This window comes from Pteropus medius, unplaced genomic scaffold (assembly GCF_902729225.1).
Source record: "Pteropus medius unplaced genomic scaffold, Ma_sr-lr_union100, whole genome shotgun sequence".
Lineage (NCBI taxonomy): Eukaryota > Metazoa > Chordata > Mammalia > Chiroptera > Pteropodidae > Pteropus > Pteropus medius.
The window spans coordinates 1,069,132-1,088,951 of record NW_024355990.1 but is presented as its reverse complement, the minus strand read 5'-3'; the positions used below and the strand labels follow the sequence as shown (position 1 = coordinate 1,088,951).

At 68.6% G+C, this 19,820-nt stretch overlaps 1 protein-coding gene across 1 annotated transcript in view; it reads left to right on the top strand.

Annotated features, from left to right (window-relative positions):
- The window catches only part of BAHCC1 (BAH domain and coiled-coil containing 1), a 55,163-nt gene that overhangs the window by 21,251 nt on the left and 14,092 nt on the right, over positions 1-19,820 (top strand). The window contains 9 exon segments of the mRNA XM_039859900.1: positions 330-506; positions 9,957-10,079; positions 12,875-14,590; positions 14,885-14,993; positions 15,330-15,538; positions 15,704-15,862; positions 16,069-16,271; positions 16,416-16,752; positions 17,638-18,459. Of these exon segments, the coding sequence (XP_039715834.1) occupies positions 330-506; positions 9,957-10,079; positions 12,875-14,590; positions 14,885-14,993; positions 15,330-15,538; positions 15,704-15,862; positions 16,069-16,271; positions 16,416-16,752; positions 17,638-18,459 (3,855 nt within the window).

The window sequence follows — 19,820 nt, the reverse complement described above, 5'->3', positions numbered from 1 at the left end:
TGCGTGAAGCAGTGTGCCCCCCAGGCCCTGAACAGCACCTGGCACCTGGTTGTGGGGGTAGGGTGGGGTGCGTGCCGCAAAGCGGCAGAGTGCCATTCCCGAGGGCTTTGTAGTGACGCGGGCGCCAGGCCTCCGGACCCCAGGCCTCCGGACCCTGAGCATGGCTGTCAGGCATCCGAGTGGGCAGCTGCTCGCGCCTTGGCGTCTTGGGTGCCCGAGGACGGAAGCTTGGGGAGCTCGGGGAGCTCGGGGCCTGAGGGTCCCCCCGAAGGGCTCCGTGGTGGGGGTGCCGTGCCTGCCCAGACTGACTCTCGCCCCTGTGTCCACAGCCAGCAGCCGCCTGATGGGGAGCTCCCCGGCTTCCTTCATGGGCAGTTTCCTCTCCGGAGGCCTGGGCTCGGCGGCCTCGGCACACCCCGGCGGCCCCGCCCCCTCCCCCTCGGAGCAGGCCTACCGCGGCTCCCACCCCGCCACCTCCCAGCTCTGGTTCTCCCACTCCCACGAAGGTAAGTCGGGGCCTGGGCTCCGGGCAGCCCCCGCGGCCAGAGCCGCTGACTGGTGCCCAGGGCCAGTGACGGGGTGGAGGGCTCCCCTGCCGTGGCCCGGGAGACCCCGCCAAGTGCTCTGGCGAGGGGCCGTCTCCCGGCCAGGGAGCCCCCGTGGGAGAGGTGGTAATTGGTTGGAAACGGGTGGGCCCCGCCCGGGCCCCGCCCCGCCCAGCAGCGGTCCTGGCCAGATGTGCACCACAGATGGGCAGAGGGAGAGAGGGAGAGAGGGGGTGGGGCCGGGGCTGTGGCGCCGGGCGGGGCTGCACCCTCCACACTGGCTGCAGCCGCCCCCCAGACTTGGGGAGGCATGGGCTCCAGATGTGCCAGCTGGGAGGGAGGGGCGGGGAGGAGGGAGCTGTCAACATACTCAGGCTGCCACCCTGGGGGCCTGGCCTAGAACAGGGTCCCTCCCAGGCCTCTGCCTCCTCCCGGAGAGGCGGGCCCCCATGCACACAGTAGGTGCCTCATGAGTGAGCGTCCCTCTCAAGCTGCGAGGCTGGCAGGAGAACTCCTGGAGGCCTTTCAAGGACTCTGGGGGCCCCTCAGCTTTCCCAGGGCAGGGCACCCCCCAGCTCCCCACTATCTGCTCAGTCTCTTGGCACGGTGACGTGGACGGCAGCGCTGGGCCCCAGCGTCCACAGCCTGCGGTTGCTGGTCCCTCTCGGCCGCCCATCGCTCAGGGCGTGGGAAGGGTTAAAGCAGGCGCCTGGCTCGCAGGAGGTAATTGCAGTTGGCACCGGGCACAGAGGGCTCTCCGCTCCTGGCACCGGCGCCGCCGTAACTCAGTGACTGCCGAGGGGCGGGCAATGTGTTTGCAGAGTGCGTGGACCCACACACCGCGCCCGGCGCTGCCGGAGCGCGAGAGAAACCTCTCTTTGTACAACAAGAAAGGGGCTGTTTTCCAAACAGGACAGGTGACGAGTGAGGGACAGTTGTTAAAATAATCTGGGCTTTAAGCGCCGAGCAGAGTGCACATGTCGGCCAGGCGACGAGCAGCCGCTGTCTTCCCCAGTGGAGGGGAGGCGGCCGGCGAGGGCCTGGCCCAGGCTCACCTCCACGTGCCGCTGCCGAGCCTGCACCCCCAGCGGCCTCCCCGGGGGGAGACCGAGTGCAGACTGCCGGGCACTGCTGCAGGGCTTCCCGCGCTGGCCATGGGACGGCCCCACGCGCTCCGGGCACCACTCGTCCCCTGCCCGTCCAGCCCTTCTGCCTTCGGTGTCTGCTGTGACACTCCTGGCTGTGGCAGGAGCATCTGGCTCCCAGGATGTCTGCGGGAGGGAGGAGGGCGGGGGGCTGGCGTGGCGGGGCCTGCAGCAGCCATGTGTGACCACCTCAACTGAAATAACGGCCGCTCCCTGCCCAGCCTGGCCGCAGGTGCAGGCACAGCAGACTGCTGACTTGGTTTCCCCTCTGTGCAGCGGTGGGCCCCGGTGGGAGTCTTGGTAGCAGCTCTGTCCCACCCCTGGGGACCTTGCTGGTGAGGACGGCGGTTTGTGGCCAGTGCCACCTGCCCTGGGGCCCTGGAAGAAGGTGCCCCCATCCTGCCCCTCTGGGGGCTGCTGGGAGGGTAGGATGGGAGGTGGCTTGTGACACCACGCTCAACGGCCTCAGGCCACTCACTTCCCCTGAGTCAACGGCTGCCTTCCCAGAGTGGCTTGCAGCCTTGGGGCACCCCACCGCCCTCAGCGGGCACCCCAGGGAGTCCACCTGGCTGCGTGGGAGGCCGGTGGGGGGGGTGGTGGCATCATGGCCTGTGCCCTGTCCTGCATCCCTGAGACGCAGCCTGAGCAGGAGGAGGCTCCACCCCAAGGGCTAGCGGTCACCTGTCTGTCAGCCCCGGTATACCACCGGGCTTCCTGGGGGGACATGCCACAGCCCAGTGAGGGAGAGCACAGAGGGACCCGGGACGAAGGGAAGCAGGATGTGGCCTCCGCCGCCCACCCAAGCTCCAGAACAGGGAGCTGAAGATGAGTGGGAGGAGCACCCCCCAACCTGCCGGGCCCCACCTGAGGGCAGCGCGTGTGTCTGCCCTGGGGCGCGGACTGGGCCAGCTGTGCCGCAGGGGGCCCCTCCCAGCCGCCCTCCTGCCTTCAGTTCAGCTGCCCCGCCCCGGGATCCCCTTCCTCGGGGGTTCCCCTGCCCTCCGCCCTGCCGTCTGCGTGCTGCAGCCTCGCTCCCCGACAGGCCACGTGGTGCCGGCTGCCTCGCTGTGAGCTTGGAGCATAAAGGCCAGCGGGCGGGCGGGGTGATCGGGTGGCGGTGCCGGCTGGCTGGCTGCCCTGGCAGCGTGCCTGGCTGCTAGTTTGACTGGGTGCCAGCTGGCTCCCCGCGAGCTGGGGCCTGCTTCTCTGCCGTGTGTATCGGAGGGAAGGGGGGCACAGGACACGACCGGAGCGCGGCAGTCCGCAGGCGCGGTGGGCTGCCTGGGCGGGCTGCTGGAGTCTGGCTCAGACCCTGGTTCATCCGCAGCAGCCCCAAGAGCAGGTGCCCGCAAAGCCTGGCCAGGGCTGGGCCTCTGAAGGGGCGGGAGGCCAGGACGGGGCAGCAGGTGGGGGCCAGATGTGGGGAATGGGCCTTGGTCTCCCCCCCAGGCAGGCCCCCACCTCTCCACTGGCGGACCCAGCATGCCATGTGGGGGCAGCTGCCAGAGCTGGGGCTGGGGCTTCCTGCTCCCCCGGGGGGCAGCTGGAGAGGCTGCCAGAACATCTGGCCCTGAGCAGAGCCCCTGCGTCCAGGCCTCCGCCTCCTGGCCCCCGGGGCTCACCCAAGTGAGGGATCCTGCCGGAGCCTGGACATTGCCCTCTGGGACTTCAGGTGGGGGTGGGCAGTGGAACTGGCCCCCGGTAGGGGTGAGCCGGTGTCCAGCCAGCCTGCCCCTGTGAGTCAGGGGGAGGTGGAGGCGGGGGCCAGCACAGCTGGTCCTATTGTCAGTGAGCCCGGCCCCTCCCTCCCCACCCCACCCCCCAGCTGCCTGGCTGGGACCACCCACAGGCCTGATGAAAGGGGTTTCTGTGCCTGGGGGCTCAGCTGGGGAGGGGGGGCCGGAGCTGCTGTGCTACACAGCCTGGACAACTCTGGTCCCTTGTGCCACCTGGAGGGGCAGCCTTGGGTGGCCACAGGCACACGTGGGCCCTAGGCGTGGCTGGCCTTTCTGGGCGCCACACCCACTCTAGCGGCCACTCCGTCAGGCTGGGCTAGGCTCCAGTGGGGACGGGGGCTGCACCAAAAAGCCATCGGCACCCCTGCTGTCCCCAGCTCCCCGGCTTCCTCAGGTGCCGCCAGCTGCCCGTCTGTCCCTGTGGAGACCTCAGGGCTGGCCAGGGCTTCTGGGGACCCGCGGGAGGCAGGAGCACCTCTTGAGCAGGGCGGGAGTCCCACCTAGTGTCCAACACCCCCGTGTGGCCTCCGAGGACCTGGCTCCTGCACTCTGTCTTCCAGAACCGTCCGAGGAGCTCTCCAGCCGTCCGCCCCTCTTGGGAGTGCGGGTCCCTGTCCCCAGACTCTGTCACTCCTCCGCTCTGCCGACCCGTCTCTGGTGGCTGAAATGGCCCCTGAATCTGCCCCCACGGGACCACCCACTGTCACCCCCAGTGCTCTTCAGGCCAGTGACATCTCCTCGCCCGCGTGCCACCCCTCTTGCTGCCCACCTGTCCCCTGCCGTGGCGGGGGGAGGCTGGGCCGGTGGGGACATCCAGCTGCTCTGAGATCTGAGGACGGCATGGAGAGGCCCAGGTTCCTCAGATCCCAGCAGGGGCCCAGGGCTGTCCTGCCAGACAGGCCCCTCCAGGCGGCCTCACCACGGCCCCAGGGAGGGCCGTCCCCCACCAGGGTGCCAGCCGCCTGCTCTCCTCCGGCCGGCGGGCCCCGGCCCACCACGTGCCTGCACCGTCCACCACGGCTGAGGGCGGAGGCCGGTCCTGACCGCCGTGGGGCCAGTGCCCAGCGGAGAGCACGCAGCCAGTCCCCCCTCCAGGCCTGGTGCCGGCCGCAGCAGCTGCCCCAGGACGGGGGCCTCGGGCCCAGTCCGTGGCTCCAGGGCAGGCCAGGTGGCACACCTGTGGCACTCAGGGTAACAGTGCTGTATCCAGTTCCTGGCCCCGGGGTGGCCTCGCCCTGTTTATGCTTCTCAGCAACACCGTGTTATGGGGGCCGTTGTCACCCATTTTATGGGTGAAGAGACCGAGGCTTTGGCAGGCGTGGTGAGATTTGAATGCAGAATCCGACCGGAAGGCAGTCCTCCCAGCTCCCCGCACCCTGCTGCCTCGGGGTGGGCACCTCTGCCCTCTGAGCCACGCCTCCCTCAGCTCTCTCTGGACTGGGAGCAGGCGCCCCGCTTCCCCAGCTCTGGCTGGTCCCAGGGCAGGGCAGGGCAGCCCCTGCCTGCAGCCAGGCAGCCGCGGGCCTCAGGACTGTGCCAGACAAGGCCCCGGGCCCCTGGCAAGGGGCATCTTCACAGCCCGAAAGGAGCATTAGCCTCGAGTCCGTGCGTCCAGCTGGGCGGCTGGACATACTCGGCCCCTGAGCCGTTTCCCCACATGCAAATGGCACCTGGTGGCTGGAGCAGGCCACGCAAGCCGAGCACTGTCCGGGCCGCACCACGAGCACCTGGTGGAGGCGCCTGGAGCCCTTGCCCTCTGTCCTCACGCGTCCCCAGCTGTCCTCTGCAGGGCAGGGCCTGCGCTTTCTCGGGCTGGCGTTTGCCGCGAGGCCGCGTATGTGGGCAGCTCGCGGTCTGACTGGGCGGGAGAGGCCCGTGTCACTGCCGGGCCAAAGGCTTTGCCTGTCCGTGGGCTCCGGTTCTCATGGCCCCAAGCCCCCAGGTACCCCCAGGCACGATGCCCTGCATGCGTCCAGGACGCCTTGGAGCTTGGAGCTCCAGGGGCAGGAGGTCTGGGCAGGGTGGGGCGGGTGTCAGCCCCTGGGAGTTGGAGGTGCAGTGTAGGATGCCGGCGAAGATTTTGGGGGTCACGCCAGCTTGCTCCCGGCCCCGAGCTCTGAGGTGCCGTCTTTTCCCCAGCCCTCCTCAGTCCTCAGGCCCCGACTCCCTCGAGGGACTTCTGCCCGGCCCTGTATGTCGCTCTGGGGGCCTGGGCCTCGCTCCTCCCTGTAGGACTTGCCAGGAGCCTGGGACTGCCCGCGGGCCCCCTGGATCCCGGGCAGGCTGCCCGCTGCTCCTGTTCCGGCAGCACCCACGGGAGCCTGGCACCTTCCCCCGCTCTCCGCCGCTCCTCTAGGCCTGGGGACAGAATGCCGGTCCCACACCTTGGCGGCCGGGGCCATGTGTGTGCGTGGGGCCGACTGTGATGAGACAGAGACAGGAATCAACGTGACGATGAGGCCCGGCCCCACCTGCGGAAGGCTGAGGTGTGGGCACCCCTAGGGGACCGGGTCTCCCCAGCCCACTCCAGCCCTGAGGAGGTGTGTCACCGGCTGTCCCCAGCACAGCCTGCGTGCTGCCCTGGGAGCTGCTTTGGAAGCACAGCCCGGAGGCCCAGGGCTCTGAGTGCCGAGGGAAGGGCCGTGGCTGAAGTGGGGGGCGGGGGGCCGGGGCAGGGAGGACGTGGGGAGGGGGCTGTGGCAAGCACGCCCTCCGATGCGCGAGCGGGGTGGCCCGTGCCCTCCTGCGGCTGGGCAGACGCCCCTGGCCCCGGCGCGTCGGGCTGCCTGTGGTCCCAGTCCAGCCCTCGGGTCGTCACCGTCGCTGGGGAGGCGGTGGCACCACACTGAGAGGCATGGACGCTGGGCGATGGGGCGGCTTGTGGGAGACAGTGGGTGTCGCGGCTGGCAGGAGACGGCTGGGGGCCCCACCCCGAGGCGCTCTCTCCACTGCCGAGGAGCTGGGACCGCGGCCTGGGCAGGCGGGCAGCGGGCAGTCCGCCCTGGGTTCCGGGGAGCCCGCCCCGTAAAAGCACAGATTCTGGCCCCAGCCGCCGGGGGCTCAGCCAGGCGTGTCGGGGGAGGGCCTGATGCCAGGACTGTCTAGCGGTGTGATCCTCAGGATCTGTGTGGGTGTCATCCTCGGGGTGCGGGGCCAGTGCCTCTTGTTCGGGCTCCTGCTGCAGACGGCCTTGTCCTCGTGGTGTGGGAGCAGGGGCAGTGAGCAGGACAGGGCCCCGGGGTGGGGGGCTCCCAGGCAACCCTGCGGTGGGGGGTCCCTTGACCCTGCCAGGGCTCCTGGACGCGGCGGGCCTCTGGGGAAATGCTGCAGCATTGGCCGGGGAAACGAGGTGCCCTGCTGCTCTGCTGTGGGCTGTGACGCCTCGGGCCAGCAGGGCAGCGTGGGGTGCGGGCGCCCCTCCTTCCTCTCCGGCTGGGCGGCTCCCAGCAGGCCTTGAGTCTTCTTCCCAGGCACCCTTCCGGGGGGGCGGGGTGGCAGGAGGAGCCCATACCCTCTCATTTATGTCCCCTGTGTCCTTCAGACCCTGTCCTCTGGAGGGCCCCTGGCAGGGCGAGCTGCCCGCTGTCTCCTTCCTTCCTGCCCACTGGCCCACGTCCCCCCAGAACCCCCGAACTTCCTGGGCTTAGGCAGCTGAGGCCCAGGGGTGCTGGGAGGGGCCCATGCTGTGGTCACCTTGCCTGTTGGGATCTCGTGCACTGCCCCTGCCCAGCCACGTGGGTCAGGGGTGCTAGGCCCGCTTCATCACACCCCATCGGGCGTTGACCCTTTGACCCGTTGCCACTTAGGTCACGGGGTTGGGTCGAGCCTCCTGGCAACTCAGCAGTGGGGCCAGGATGGGGGGTGTCCTCAGAGAGATATCCACTCAGGCCCAGGGCCTCCCAGGTCCCCTGGAGGCCAGGGACCTCCAGGACTCCTGGGCATGGGGGGAGGGAGGGGACAGCAGGCCTGGGGCCTGGCTCCCCGCCAGGACAGGTGCTTTGCTGTAGGTGCCACCTGGCAATGAGGGTGGTGACAGCAGCCCCAACCTCAAGGGCTGTGGGGCCGTGGAAAGGGGCCCGGGACCGTGCCACACAAGGTCAGGCCCTCTGGCCCTGGAGCCCAGGTGTCCAGCCTCGCCCCAGACCGCATGTGTCGTAGCCGCCCTGTCCGTGTCCTTCGCCATGCCCTGTGCCTCCCGCTCCCTGAGCCCCGCCCCATTGTCTGACGGCCCCTTCAAGGCGCTGGCAGCCCTGGCTTCTGGTTTCTGGTCTCAGAACAGCTGTTCTGATTCATAAAAACCATTTTTCATTTTCTTTCTCGATTCAGGGAGTGAGGTCTTGCTGAGGGGGAAAGGGCCGTTCTGTGGCTGGCGGGGAGGGCTTCTCCCTGGCTCCTCCCTGTCCGCTCACCCCGCCCATCCGGGCCTCTCCTCGCTCCCCATCCAGCCAGCCCCTGGCTCGCACCCCCCGTTTCTTCCTCCATCCTCCCCATCTGTCCCCCGCTTCCTCCCCCCAGCCCTAATCCCCCTTCTAGGGTCTCAGAGGGCGGGGCCTCTGCAGGCGGGAGGTGGCGGACAGGCCCCTGGTGGACGGTCGCCAGCTCAGGGTCCGAGGAGAGGGACATGCAGGGCCTTGTCCCCACACCACCCCCACAGGGGGACGGCAGAAAGTAACGCACCCCTCAGCCGGCTGAATGCCTGCTGCCCCCACCTTGGTGGGCGGGGGGCCAGGACCTCTGCAGGGGTCATGGGAGTCCGCCCCTAGGACACGGAGTCTGGGAAGGAGGAATTTACAGACTTCTGTTTACCAAAACGAGGCCCTATAAAACATTTAACGGCAGCCAATTAAAGAGGGACAGCTGCGTGGTTTAACCGCTTCCCCCATACGACACACAACGGGCCCCTGCCTTTGTCACGCCTCCCAGGGGCCGCGCTGGATCAAGGAGGCCTGCTCCACACGTGTCCCCACAGAAACCAGGCCAGTGGGACTCAGCCCGTGGCCTCACAGGAGCAGGGCTGCAGGGGGACAGGCAGGGTGGCCCTGGGCGCCGGGGACGGGGACCCGAGCAGGAGACCGCTTGGGCCTTGTCAGAGCCTTCAGACACACACTCTTCACGTTACCTGAGCTCGTGGGATCCGGGACGTGTTCCCCCTGGAGCAGGAGCCTCTTGGGGTGGCGGCACCCCACAGCCTCACGTTGGACGCACTGGGCTGGGAACGTCTAACTGTGGCCTCCAGGGCTGAAGGTGGCCTGCCGTGGCCAAGGGGCCCGCTGGGGTCAGGCGCAGGGCGCCCCACTTGGGCAAGTGCCCCCACTTGACACCTGGGCGTTTCCCGCTCTGAGCTCTGCTGCTGGGTTGCTTGTCTACGCCCGCCCTGGCCAGAACCCGGCTTCCCTGGGGTGTCCCCTCCCTCAGCACAGCGAAGGCGCCCGGAAGCTGGGTGGGAAGCCGCTCACGCTAGCCGGTGGCTCTTGGGACAGTCGTGGGGTCCCCAAGGGAGACTCCCCTGGGGCCCGTTTTCTGCAGGAAGATCTTTCAAGCATCAGCTCAAGGCTTGAGTTCTGGAGCAAGACAGGGTACTGCCTGTCCCGGCCACCCCAGCCTGGGCCCTCTGCCCTCCCCTGCCCCTCCTGCTGGGCCTGGTGGGGAAGGACCAGCTGTGAGGGGCCACAGTCTGCGTGGCTGGTGGCCGCAGCAGACAAGCCACACTTCCCCGTGCCCAGCTGGGGTGCCCATGCCTGGGTGAGCCTTCCAGGCCAGTGGCTACTTCTCTGTCTTCATCCCTTCTGGCTAACAGAGTGTATGTCCCAGGGGGCCAGAGCCCCCCAAGATCCAAGGCCAACTGGTGGGGCCAGCTGCAGAAGGTTGCTGGGGACCCTGGGTGGGCGGCGCTGGGCAGGGCAGACCCCTCAGAGGAAGGGACAGGGACCTGCTGGAACGACTCAGAGGTGCCAGGGCGGGCTGGGACCAGCGCAAGGAACCCTCGGGGCAGAGATGCTGCTGCTGTGGGGACCAGCTCCCTGTGCAGGTCTCAGTGCAGAGGAGGCCAGGCTGCTGGAGAGCCCAGCACCCCCAGCCTCCGGCAAACAGGAGCCTGCCACGGCCCACCTACACCTGCGCCAGGTGTGGGCCGCCCACCCCCTGGGGCCTGTTGGGTGCTGCGGCCTGCGGCGGTGGCTGGCCAGGTGCTCGACCTGTGCTGGGCGGGCATCCATCCACCGTGTGTCCCCCACGTCACCTCCCTCCCGCGACACCTCTCCGGAGCCTGCCCGGAGCTTGCTCGCTGCCGGGAGGGAGATGGAGGCACCCCGCGGCCCGCTCCCCGCACTCGGCCCGGCAGCAGCTTGGTTTGCCCTGCGTGGAGGGATGGCATTAGTCGAGTCCGTTTACGTGCTGTATCGATGGGTCGATCTCCCGCGGGCCCCGAGGGGCATCCCTCCTCGGCTGCCCACCCGCCCCTCGCCTCCCTCGGGTTAGGCGGACCCTGGGGCCTGGAGGTGCCTCTGCAGCCGGTGTCCTTGCTTCTCTAGCTCCAGGGTACCCCAGATTTTCGGGGAGTCTGGCATCTACCTTCCTACCCATGAGCCACTTGGATCACCATGGAAACAGCAATGTTCTCTATGGGCAGCACCGTTTCTATGGAGCCCAGAAAGGCAAGTGCTGGCTGGGGCCTCGAGGGGCCGTGTGGGGCCTGGGGCATAGGGCATCCTGGAGGGGTGGTCGGGGCAGGGCTGGGGGCTTTTGGGGCACCAAGGACAGGCAGCCAGCCTGCTAAACCCTCCTCTCTAGGCCTGGGCCTCAGTGGGTGCAGGTAGGAGGAGGGTGGGCCTGCTTCTCAGGCTCCTGGAGGATTTAAACTCTGGAACCCAGGACTCTGGCTAAGCAGCAGGTCCAGGGGCATCAGGCAGGTGCTCTGAGACACGGCCACACCGTCTGCAGCTCTCCTGGTTCAGGTAGAGGCCTCTCAAATGACCGCGGCCAAGGGGGTGGTGCTCAGCTCTCTCAGCACCTGTCCCTGTCCTGTACCCACCCCAGGCGCCGCTTGGGGAGGATGCCATCGGGTGTGGCCAGGGGAGCCCCCCAGAAGCCTGTGCTTCCTGCCTGGCTGGGCTGCATGAGGCCAGGCCCCCACCCCACAGTGGGGCCTGAGATCAGATGGTGCTGGGGTGTGTGGGCGTGTGTGCATGTGTGTGCATGTGTGTGCGCGTGCGTGTGTGCACGCAGGTACTGAGACAACACTGTGTCCCAGCAGACAGAAAAGAGTTTCTCGCACCGTGGGCGGGAGGGGGCCTCCAGGAGGTGTCCCTGGAGAGGGGACATTGATGTCAAGCTTTACTGATGAGAAGTCAGGGCTGGGGTGCCGGTCGGGGGCTCCAGCACACACGTGCACACGCCTCGAGGGCACGGACCCCATGGAGCACTGCAGGACACGTGACTGCCTGAGGGTGCGACAGGTGCCGGGAGTGGCCGGTCGCCTCGGTGCCTCATCTTGAGGGTTTTCCTGGGTGCGGTGAGGTCTCATTTGCATTTTAGAAAGAGCTCCCTGGGATGTGCCTAGGATGCTGGGGCAGGGAGACCCCTGGACTGGTTACCATGTTTAAATGTGATGACAAGTGACATGGATTTGAGCCCAGACATAGGGTCTCATGGGGGCCCAGAAGGGGCATGAAGGTCGGGGGGTCCTCGATAAGGACCCTGGCTGTGGGGGGCACCTGTGCCGGAGCAGATCAGAGGGGAGGGGTGAGGTCAGCTCCCATGCAGAGGTGTCCTGGCCCCTTTGGGCTTGGTGGGACAGCAGAAGGCCTTGGCCTCGGCCCAGCCCAGGGCTGGCCACCTGGGGTTGGTGCAGCCAAGATCCTGCCTGCGCACGGGGCCAGGAAACCTCCCTGCCCACCCAGGGGATGGACCGATGCTGGACTCTCCCAGGAAACCAGGGTCCTGTGGGGCAAGACCCAGGCGCCCTGCTGCCCAGAGGCTGGCAGCCCACAGACAACAAGCTGGGTCCCCCACACTCCCACGTCAGCCCCGGTGTGTACAGCTACCTTGACAGCATCTGTCAGGGCCGAGCAGGTGGTCCCAGCCCCAGAAACCCGACTGGCGAGCCTGGGCCCGGCCCCCGCAGGCAGCGGGCCCTGGTGGGCTCTTGGCGTCCAGTGTTGTGGTGGGGGACACTCTGGCTTTGGGAATCTGCTAATTAGCTTTCTCCCAGGCTCCCCTCTTCCCCCTTGTTCTAATTAGCAGGAAATTGACAAGGAATTTACATGACTGAGGACAGTTTTACAGGCTCCAAATGCTTCTCAGGTTCCCCCTTGTCTGCAGCCTCTTGGCTCTAGGCCTTCCGTGCTCCCTGCCCGCCGCCTCAGCTGGGTGCTGAGGGGCGCCAGACCCCAAGGTCCCCAGAGATGGTAACCAGGCCCCAGCTTGGAAACCTACGAAGAAAGCATGGCCTGGGCAGGAAGGGTTTGCCCCAGGCTGAAAGCCCAGCCTGGTCAGCAGGCCGCAGCCGATCACGGTGGGCCAGGGGTGCGCCCAGCACCAACCAGGCTGGACGGGCCCAGAGCCGCAGGGACACTGAAGGGCAGTAGTGCACTAGGGGTGGGGACAGCCAACCAGGTCCATTTTCGTTTCTCTCTGCTTTAAGGGATCACCCTCGCCCCTTGACGGAGGCTCCCATAATTACAAAGCAGAGGGGCCGGGTCCCCAGACGCGCGTCTTTCCTGGGACTAGCTTCCTCTTGGGGGTCTTAGGGGCTAATAAGAGCCAGACTTGGCCATGCAGAGCATGGTCCTGCCCACAGCAGGCTCTCAGAGGACTCGCCACGTGGCTGGGCATCCTGGCGCCACGCGCTGTGCAGTGGCCACATGCCACATGTGTTGCCATCCACTTAGCTGTCAGCCATGAGCTAGAAGCCTCCATAGTATTTAGGGGTCCAACGGCTGTAGAGACAAGACCAGCTGATACTCCCCCAGCACCGTGAGGGGTGGGGGAAGATCTCACTGCCCCAGACCTCACCGGCTGGCCCCCGTCAGCGCACAGGGCCGCCTGCTCCCCCCAACCCTGTCCTAATCCCCACGGGCACTGGGCCAGGCAGGGGGCCCGGCCACTCACAGTACCGCCTCCTGGGGGCTGAGTGTAAGTCAGGGCCTTCCGGAGGGCTAGGCGTCGCGGTCAACACGGACACAGCTTCAGTCTGGGAAGTTGCTAAGTCCTGGACGTGGACGCCAACGGCTGCACAGCGGTGCGAATGTGCCTAAGGCCGCGGTACCGCCTGCTTAAACGTGGGCGGAGGTGGCAAATTCTGTTTTGTCTGTTTTACATGAGCCTCCTGCAGCCAGTGGCCTTGGGTCACCGCCAGCTGGCGTCGCAGAGGCCCCCGGAGCACATGTCTGGGGGGAGTCGGCTCTCCGGCCCCGCCCGGCCTTCCGTTGACCCTGGTTCTCTCATGCAGATAACTTCTACCTGCGTAACCTGCCCCCCCAGCCCGCACTCCTGCCCACCAACCCCAACTTCCCCGGCGTGGCCCGGGCCGCCCCCGGCCACCCCATCGGCTCCTGCAGCCGCGACCGGGGCGAGGCCGGCACGCTGCAGAGGGCCGCCAAGGAGTTTGACCGCTTCCTCGTGGGCAAGGAGAAGGCCAGCAAGGTGGCCGAGGGCAAGGAGCGGCTGGCGGCCGAGGACGACGGCGGCAAGGAGCGGCACAAGCCGGGGCCGCCCCTGCCGGCCGACGGGCCCCCCTGCGAGGGCCGCCCCAAGCACCTCGCCTCCTGCCTCCTCAACACCAAGGTGCTCAACGGCGACATGGGCAAGGCCGCGCTGGCCAGCTGTGCGGGGGGCGTGCTGGTGCGGCCGGGCGTGGGCATGGCGGCCCCCGGACGCTGCGCCAAGGAGGCAGCGGGGCCCGCGGAGCCGGGGCAGGCCTTCGGCGAGTGCCCGGAACGGCGGCAGGTGCTGCGCCACGCCGGGTCCTACCCGGCGCCGTCCGGCCTGCCTGCGGGGCCGCCCCCGGCCCTCAGCACGGCCGCCGGCCCCTTCCCCTGCCTGCCGCTGCACACCGGCCCCGACGGGCTCTGCCCGCTGCAGGACAAAGTCCCCCGGGACCTGAAGGCCAGCGGGCCCACCTTCGTGCCTTCCGTGGGACACCTGGCCGACAAGAGCCGCCCCTTCCAGGCGGCCGAGGCCTGTGCCGTGGCCGGTGAGGGCAAAGACCGGCACCCGGAGGGGGTCTTGGCCCCTGAGCACGCCACACCCTACGGCGTCTCCTACGCCCACCTGAAGGCCGAGGGCAAGGGCGAGCGGAGGCCCGGGGGCTTCGAGGCCGCCCTCAACCCCCGCCTGAAGGGCCTGGAGAGTCTCCGCAGCGTGGGCCCCGAGGGCCCCTTCCCCGGGCTCCCCACAGGCGGGCTGGACAAAAGCAGCTACTTCGACTTGCCCGTCCCCTCCCAGGACTGTGCCCGGCCGAGTCTCCCAGACCCTCTGGGCGGGAAGGTCACCCAGGCCTGCTGCACTTTAGATAAGACTGCCAGCAAGGAGACCCCCACGGGTCCCCCCGGGGCCCAGAAGGTGGCCCGGATCCGGCATCAGCAGCACACGGTGGCCCCTGAGGTGGAGCCTGGGGTCAGCGGGGCCGAGGCCAAGCGCAAGTCCCTGGAGCTGGCATCTCTGGGCTACGGTGGGCCCCAGCTGCCCCCGTGGAGTGTCCAGTCGGGCCAGGGCGCCCCCATGGCCATCGGTGAGGAGCGCAAGGGGTCCTACCTGGACCCCTTCGGCGGCAGCCTGCAGCAGCCCACGCTCCTGCCGCAGGACCTGCCCGCCCCGGCCGACGAGGTCTCGGCCATGAAGAACCTGCTCCAGTACAGTAAGCAGGCGCTGGTCGTCAGCCAGAAGGCGCCCTTCGTGGGCCTGGGTGGCCTCAAGACCAGCTGCGCCCAGCAGGACGTGAAGTTCCCAGCCTCCAAGGGCCCGGGCCAGGCCCCCGGCGAGGTGGACAGGCCCGACTGTGCCCGAAGCCGGGAGCACGACCCTCTGCACGGCGACGGAGAGGTCCGGCAGCCGCCCGTGGGCATCGCAGTGGCCTTGGCCCGGCAGAAGGACACGGTGAGCCGGCCAGAGACGGCCTATGGCACCAACACTGGGCGGCAGGGCCGGGCAGCCCCCGCCTTCAAAGGTACAGACCCACCCTGGGGAGGGAGGCATGGGGTGTGCTGCTGACCTGCCCTCGTCCACCCTCCCAAGGCTCCCAGAACCCGGGCCATCCCACCAGACCCTCCCACACCCACCGTCCTGACCGGCCCCACCCGGCGCCCGTGAGCCCGAGCCCTGCCCTCGGCAGACCCTCGAGGCCTGTGGGGCTTCCGGCTCCTGGGCTGCCCTCCAGCTCGAAGTGGGGTCACCACTCCCTTTAGCCACTGGCTTCCCAGCTGCCCCAACCCTGTCCCTCTGCCATCCCCACCCTGTGCAGCTGGCGGTGGGCCCCGCTCCACCCACGCCCTAAGCCTGGAGGCAGAAGAGGAGAGGGCCCGCCTGTGCGAGGACCGCCTGGGGCTGGCCGGCCGCGAGCTGCTGCTGCAGTAAGACCCGGGCAGCCTTCGGGACGCGGTGCCGCCCGCTCGCGCCTCTGGGCTGGCCCACCCGGGGTGTGGGACAGAGCGGCCAGGGCGCCAAGTCGGGTGGCCTGTCAGGGGCGGGGCTGTGCACCCACCCTGCTCTTGTTCATGCTGGGGTTCCTGTCCATGTTGTGGGGAGCTCTGCTAACACCCCCTCTACCAACGGGGCCTCCATTGCCAAGGCCTGCTGGAGCCTGAGCTCATCCCAAGACCCTGCCTCCCAGGTCGATGGCCACGGGGTGGGCTGGAGCGGATGAGTGGTCGGGTGGCTGTGCTGAGCCCTCCCTCCGTGACATGCAGGGACAACAAGGACCTCGTGGAGTTCCCCCGGATCCACCCGTCGGGCAGCTGCCCTGGCGACCTGGCCCCCCACCTCATGATCGCCGGAGGCTCCTCGCTGCAGAGCGGCCAGCTGGGCACGGAACCAGCCCCCCACCCGCACCCTGCCCACCCCCCCTGGCTGCCCCGCACCCGCAGCCCCTCCCTGTGGATGGGGGGCCATTCCTACGGTCAGTGCTGTGGTCAGTGGGGGGCAAAACAGGGAACCTGGCCGGGCCTGAGGCCGACATCCGCGGCCCAGCGTGGGAGACCTGGGAACAGCAGGGACCCTGGCCGCCTGCGGTCCCTGCTGCCCGCCACCCAGCACTGCCTGACCGCTGCACCCTGCCCCCCAGGCCTCGGGCACCCCGCCCTGCACCAGAACCTGCCCCCCGGCTTCCCCGCCTCGGTGCCCGGCTCCATGCCCTCCGTCTTCCCCCTCGCCCAGGATGCCCCGACTCAGCTCGTCATCCTGCCCTCGGAGCCCGCGCCCCACACCGCCCCCCATGCCCTCGGTAAGGGCGTCCGGGCCAGGCCGCTTGCTCATGGGGGTGTGGGAAGCAGGGCTGAGGGAGGGAGCAGCCCCCGTGGGGCAGGGGCGTCGAGGGAGGTGAGGTGGGTGAGGCGGCGGGCAGGGGCGGAAAGGCCGGCTAGGGTGGTGGGGACGCAGCCAGGCGCCCTGTCTCTGCTGGGGCTGACGCTGCTCTGGCCCTGCTCGCAGCCGATGTCATGGACCAGGCCTCGCTGTGGCCCCCCGTGTATGGGGGCCGGGGCCCCGCCTCCCACGTGCAGCACCCCGGCCAACTCCCCGTCTACTCACGGTCCCACTTCCTGCGGCAGCAGGAGCTCTACGCCCTGCAGCAGCCACAGCAGCACCCACAGCACGCAGCGCAGCAGCCGCCGCAGCGGGCCGCCCCGTTCCAGGTACCCACCCCAGCCACACCCAGCGGGACCCGGGGCCCGGCTTGCTCGCGCCCTCTCTGCTCCAGCCTGGCCTGGCCCAGGAGTCCCCAGCCCTGGTGCCCTGAGTGGGGCCAAGCCTGGCTGAGCCTCTCCCCCATCCGACAGCGGAAGGCCGAGGACCACCACCTGGAGCTGGAGGAGCCCGCCCAGGAGAAGGCCCTGAAGTCCACCCACAAGCCAGTTGCCTTAACCCCCACGGCCAAGGGCGCCCCCTCACCTGCCACCGCAGGCCCCGCCAAGCTGTCACCCTGCTGCCACTCTCCCACCCCGAAGCCCCCCCAAAGCCGCCCCACACCGCCACCGCCGGCGTGTCCTGGCGCCCCGTGCACTTTACCCGTCTGCCCCGCCGGCAGCCCTGGGCCTGGCCCCCAGCTGCCCAGCACCGAGGATGAGAGTGGGGAGGGCCGGCAGGCCGGAGCCGGCCTCAGCGCGTTGGAACCAGGTGAGCGCAGGCAGCACCGGCCTGGCTGTGGCATCTGCAGGCATGCCCTCACCTACCCGGGCCCCAGGTGGGGACCCGGGGCAGTGTTACCTGTTCCCTGCTCTGTCCTCAGTCCTTCTGGGTGACCCACGCAAGGAGCACTCAGGGTCCTCACCATTCCCTTCCCAGCCCCTGGCAGCGGGGGTGGGACGAGGGTCAGGCCCAGGCAGGCAGCACTGGGGTCCTGTGGATGACAAAGTGCCTGGCCCGCTGGGGACAGTGGCAGAGCCTCAGGGCAGGGGATGTCGCGCTTGGCTGTTGGGGGCAGAGATGCCGCCCACCTGGCCCTGAGCGGGCGGGGGGAGGCGGCCTCGGTGCAGGTCCTGGCCGGCCTCGGTCTGCAGCCCGCCCGCCGCCTGCCAGCTCCCCCACGGCTGTTGGATTCTGTCTGAATTAGGCTGAGTGTTTACACTGGAACCTCGTGTGGCGAACATAAAGCCCGCCCCAGTTCCTGTCCATAATGACACCTGTTCAACAGAGGGCCTTTTTTTTTTTAGGCTCTTTTTTTTTTTTTAGGCTTTTTTTTTTTTTTTTTTATTGCAGTTAATGGGGCGTAATGCCTCTGACAGGCTGCCGCTCGCTCTGGTTCAGGAAAAGCCCTGATTCGAGTTATCTTGTGTTAAACCACCCCCCTCTGGTTAGCCACACAGCACCGTGCCAGAGGTGGCCCCCAGGGACTCCCATGGACCCCTCCAAGGGTACAGCTGCAGCCGTCCTGGCCGGGGAGAGGGGCCTGGCCCTGTGACCTCCCTCTTAGGAGTGGGTCTGAGGGCTTTGAGGCCCCATGTGGGACAGGGCTACCCCTAACCCCAGTCACTCTCTCCTGATGACACCCCTCTTTTGCAGACCTGCCTCCTGGACACATGTGCCCCACGGCCAGCTCGGGCTTCTCCTTGCCCCCCAATGTGCATTCATCTGACCTCTCGGACCCCGAAACTATGCAAACCACCGCCCCCAGGGCCCAGCCTGAGCCAGCGAGAACGTTTCTGCCTGGGCCTCCATGCCCCCGAAGCCCCCGGAGCCTGGAGGAGCCTGGGCTGCCGTCGGGGGCCAGGGAGGCCACCCAGGACATTGCTGCCACCCCCCACCCTGCCGAGCGGGGGCTTCCGAGGGTGGCAGCGGACCGCAGCCCACTGGAGGGGCTACAAGAACTGCGATGCGGGGCCCTCCTGGAGGGAGGGGGCCCCGAGGCCACTGGCCGGGCTAATTCTACTCAGGGAGGGGCCCAGGAGGAGAGGACTAAGGGGGAGGGGAGGGCGGAGGGGGAGCAGGGGCCGCCACTGGGGGCCGGCCCCCAGGCCCTGGAGCAGCAGGCGGGAAGGCCCTGCTCCCCAGAGAAGGCCGAGCGGGGTGAGCGGCAGGCCCCCGGGGAGGCAGGCGCCGAGGAGGCGGCCGAGCTGGAGGAGGAGGAAGAAGAGGACTGGCGGTCGACACCCGACAACGGCCACCTACCCAGGGCGCTGCCGGGCCTGGACGCCCTGGTGGCAGCCAGCATCAACCTGGGGGACCTGCCCAGCACCAGTCCGCTGGAGCCCCAGCCCCCCGCTGCCCCTGGGCTGCCCAGCACAGCCCTCCTGCCCCATAGCTCAGGGATTCACGGCATTGCCCTGCTCAGCGAGCTGGCCGACCTGGACGTCCAGCCACAGGGGAGCGAGCCAGCCCTGCCAGGTGAGCACCGCCTGCTGCCCCATCCCTCTGGGGCCCCGGGAGCTGGACCTCGGGCATGGGCTCCGGGCCAGCCTGCCAGACAGCAGCCTTAGCCCTGCTCCGTCGGCCTACGGCATGTTGCCCACCCCCGCCACCCACTGGTCCATGGGGACGGGGTTCTCGTGGCCAGGATGGTACCCTGACCACAGGATCAGAGAGGCCTCCAGGCAGCACCTGGTGGCTGCGGATGTTCATGACACCTTGAGGAGGGCTGAAGCCTGTCCTGTTTCACACACGGGGTTGCCGAGGCCCACGGTTGCGGGGGTGCTTGGCGGCTGGACTGAGGATTCATAGCCAGGAAAAGAGAGAAAGCTTATGCCCCCCGGCTCAAGGCCTGCACGGGTCCAGCTCAGGACACCTCATTCTCACCCCCCGGGCCCAGGAGAGGCTCTATGTGGCCTCACCAAGCTTGGAGCTGGAGCGCGGTGGCACCTGCGGTATGAGATGCCCCTGGCTCCAGGCACCCCCGAGGCCGCGGGGTACAGGTGGGGTGCCGGCCCTGCCCCGAGGGCCAGGGGCCCTCCACACGCCTGCGTTGCCCAGGTGCTCCACCAGGTGTACTGCCTCCCCCCACCTTAGAGGGTGCCCCTGGGGGGGGGCGGGGCCAGCCAGGCATCGTGTCCCACTGATATTTATAGAAAGAGCCCAGCAAAGCTCTTTGCTCGGTTTCCCAAAGCACAGTGTCCTCCGCCAGCCACCAGCGCCTTCTGGGCTGTGTGGAGGTTAAGTGATCAATCTCGTCAAGGTAATTCCCTCACAGGCCCCCGTCCGTCACGCCTCTTCTGTTCCTGGACAGGCCACCGCTGTGCTGAGGGGATGAGCGGAGCCCCCTCCAGGCGGGCTCCCCACGGGACCCTCAGAGGGCCTCGCTTGGGGTTTGGGTCTGTAGGCTGAGGCAGGGTGCCCGGACGGGGCTCCGGCTGCCGGGACCCAGCGTGTGAGTGTGGCCGGCGGGAGGGTGTGCCAAACAAATGCTGGGCGCCGTGTGTGGCCACCCAGTCTGCGTGTGAATGCCTGCTGGACGGGCGCCCGGTCTTTGAATGAATGCTCACGTGTAGACCACGTGTCCTCGTGTGGGCGGGGCAGCTGCCGATCTGGGCCGGGCGCTGCAGTCACCACAGTGTGTGGACCAAGTGAGCTGCCACCACGGGGCCTCGACCCCGGACCCCTAGGCCCCCGCCCTCCCTCTGTCCTAGTTAAGTGGCCAGTCTGCACAGCTGCTCCCCGTAAGTGCAGTGGCCACTTGGCCTGAAATTGAACAGGTGACGAGCCTCCTCCCGGTGAGGAGCAGGACTCGGGGAGAACAGGAGCCCGGGCGGGGG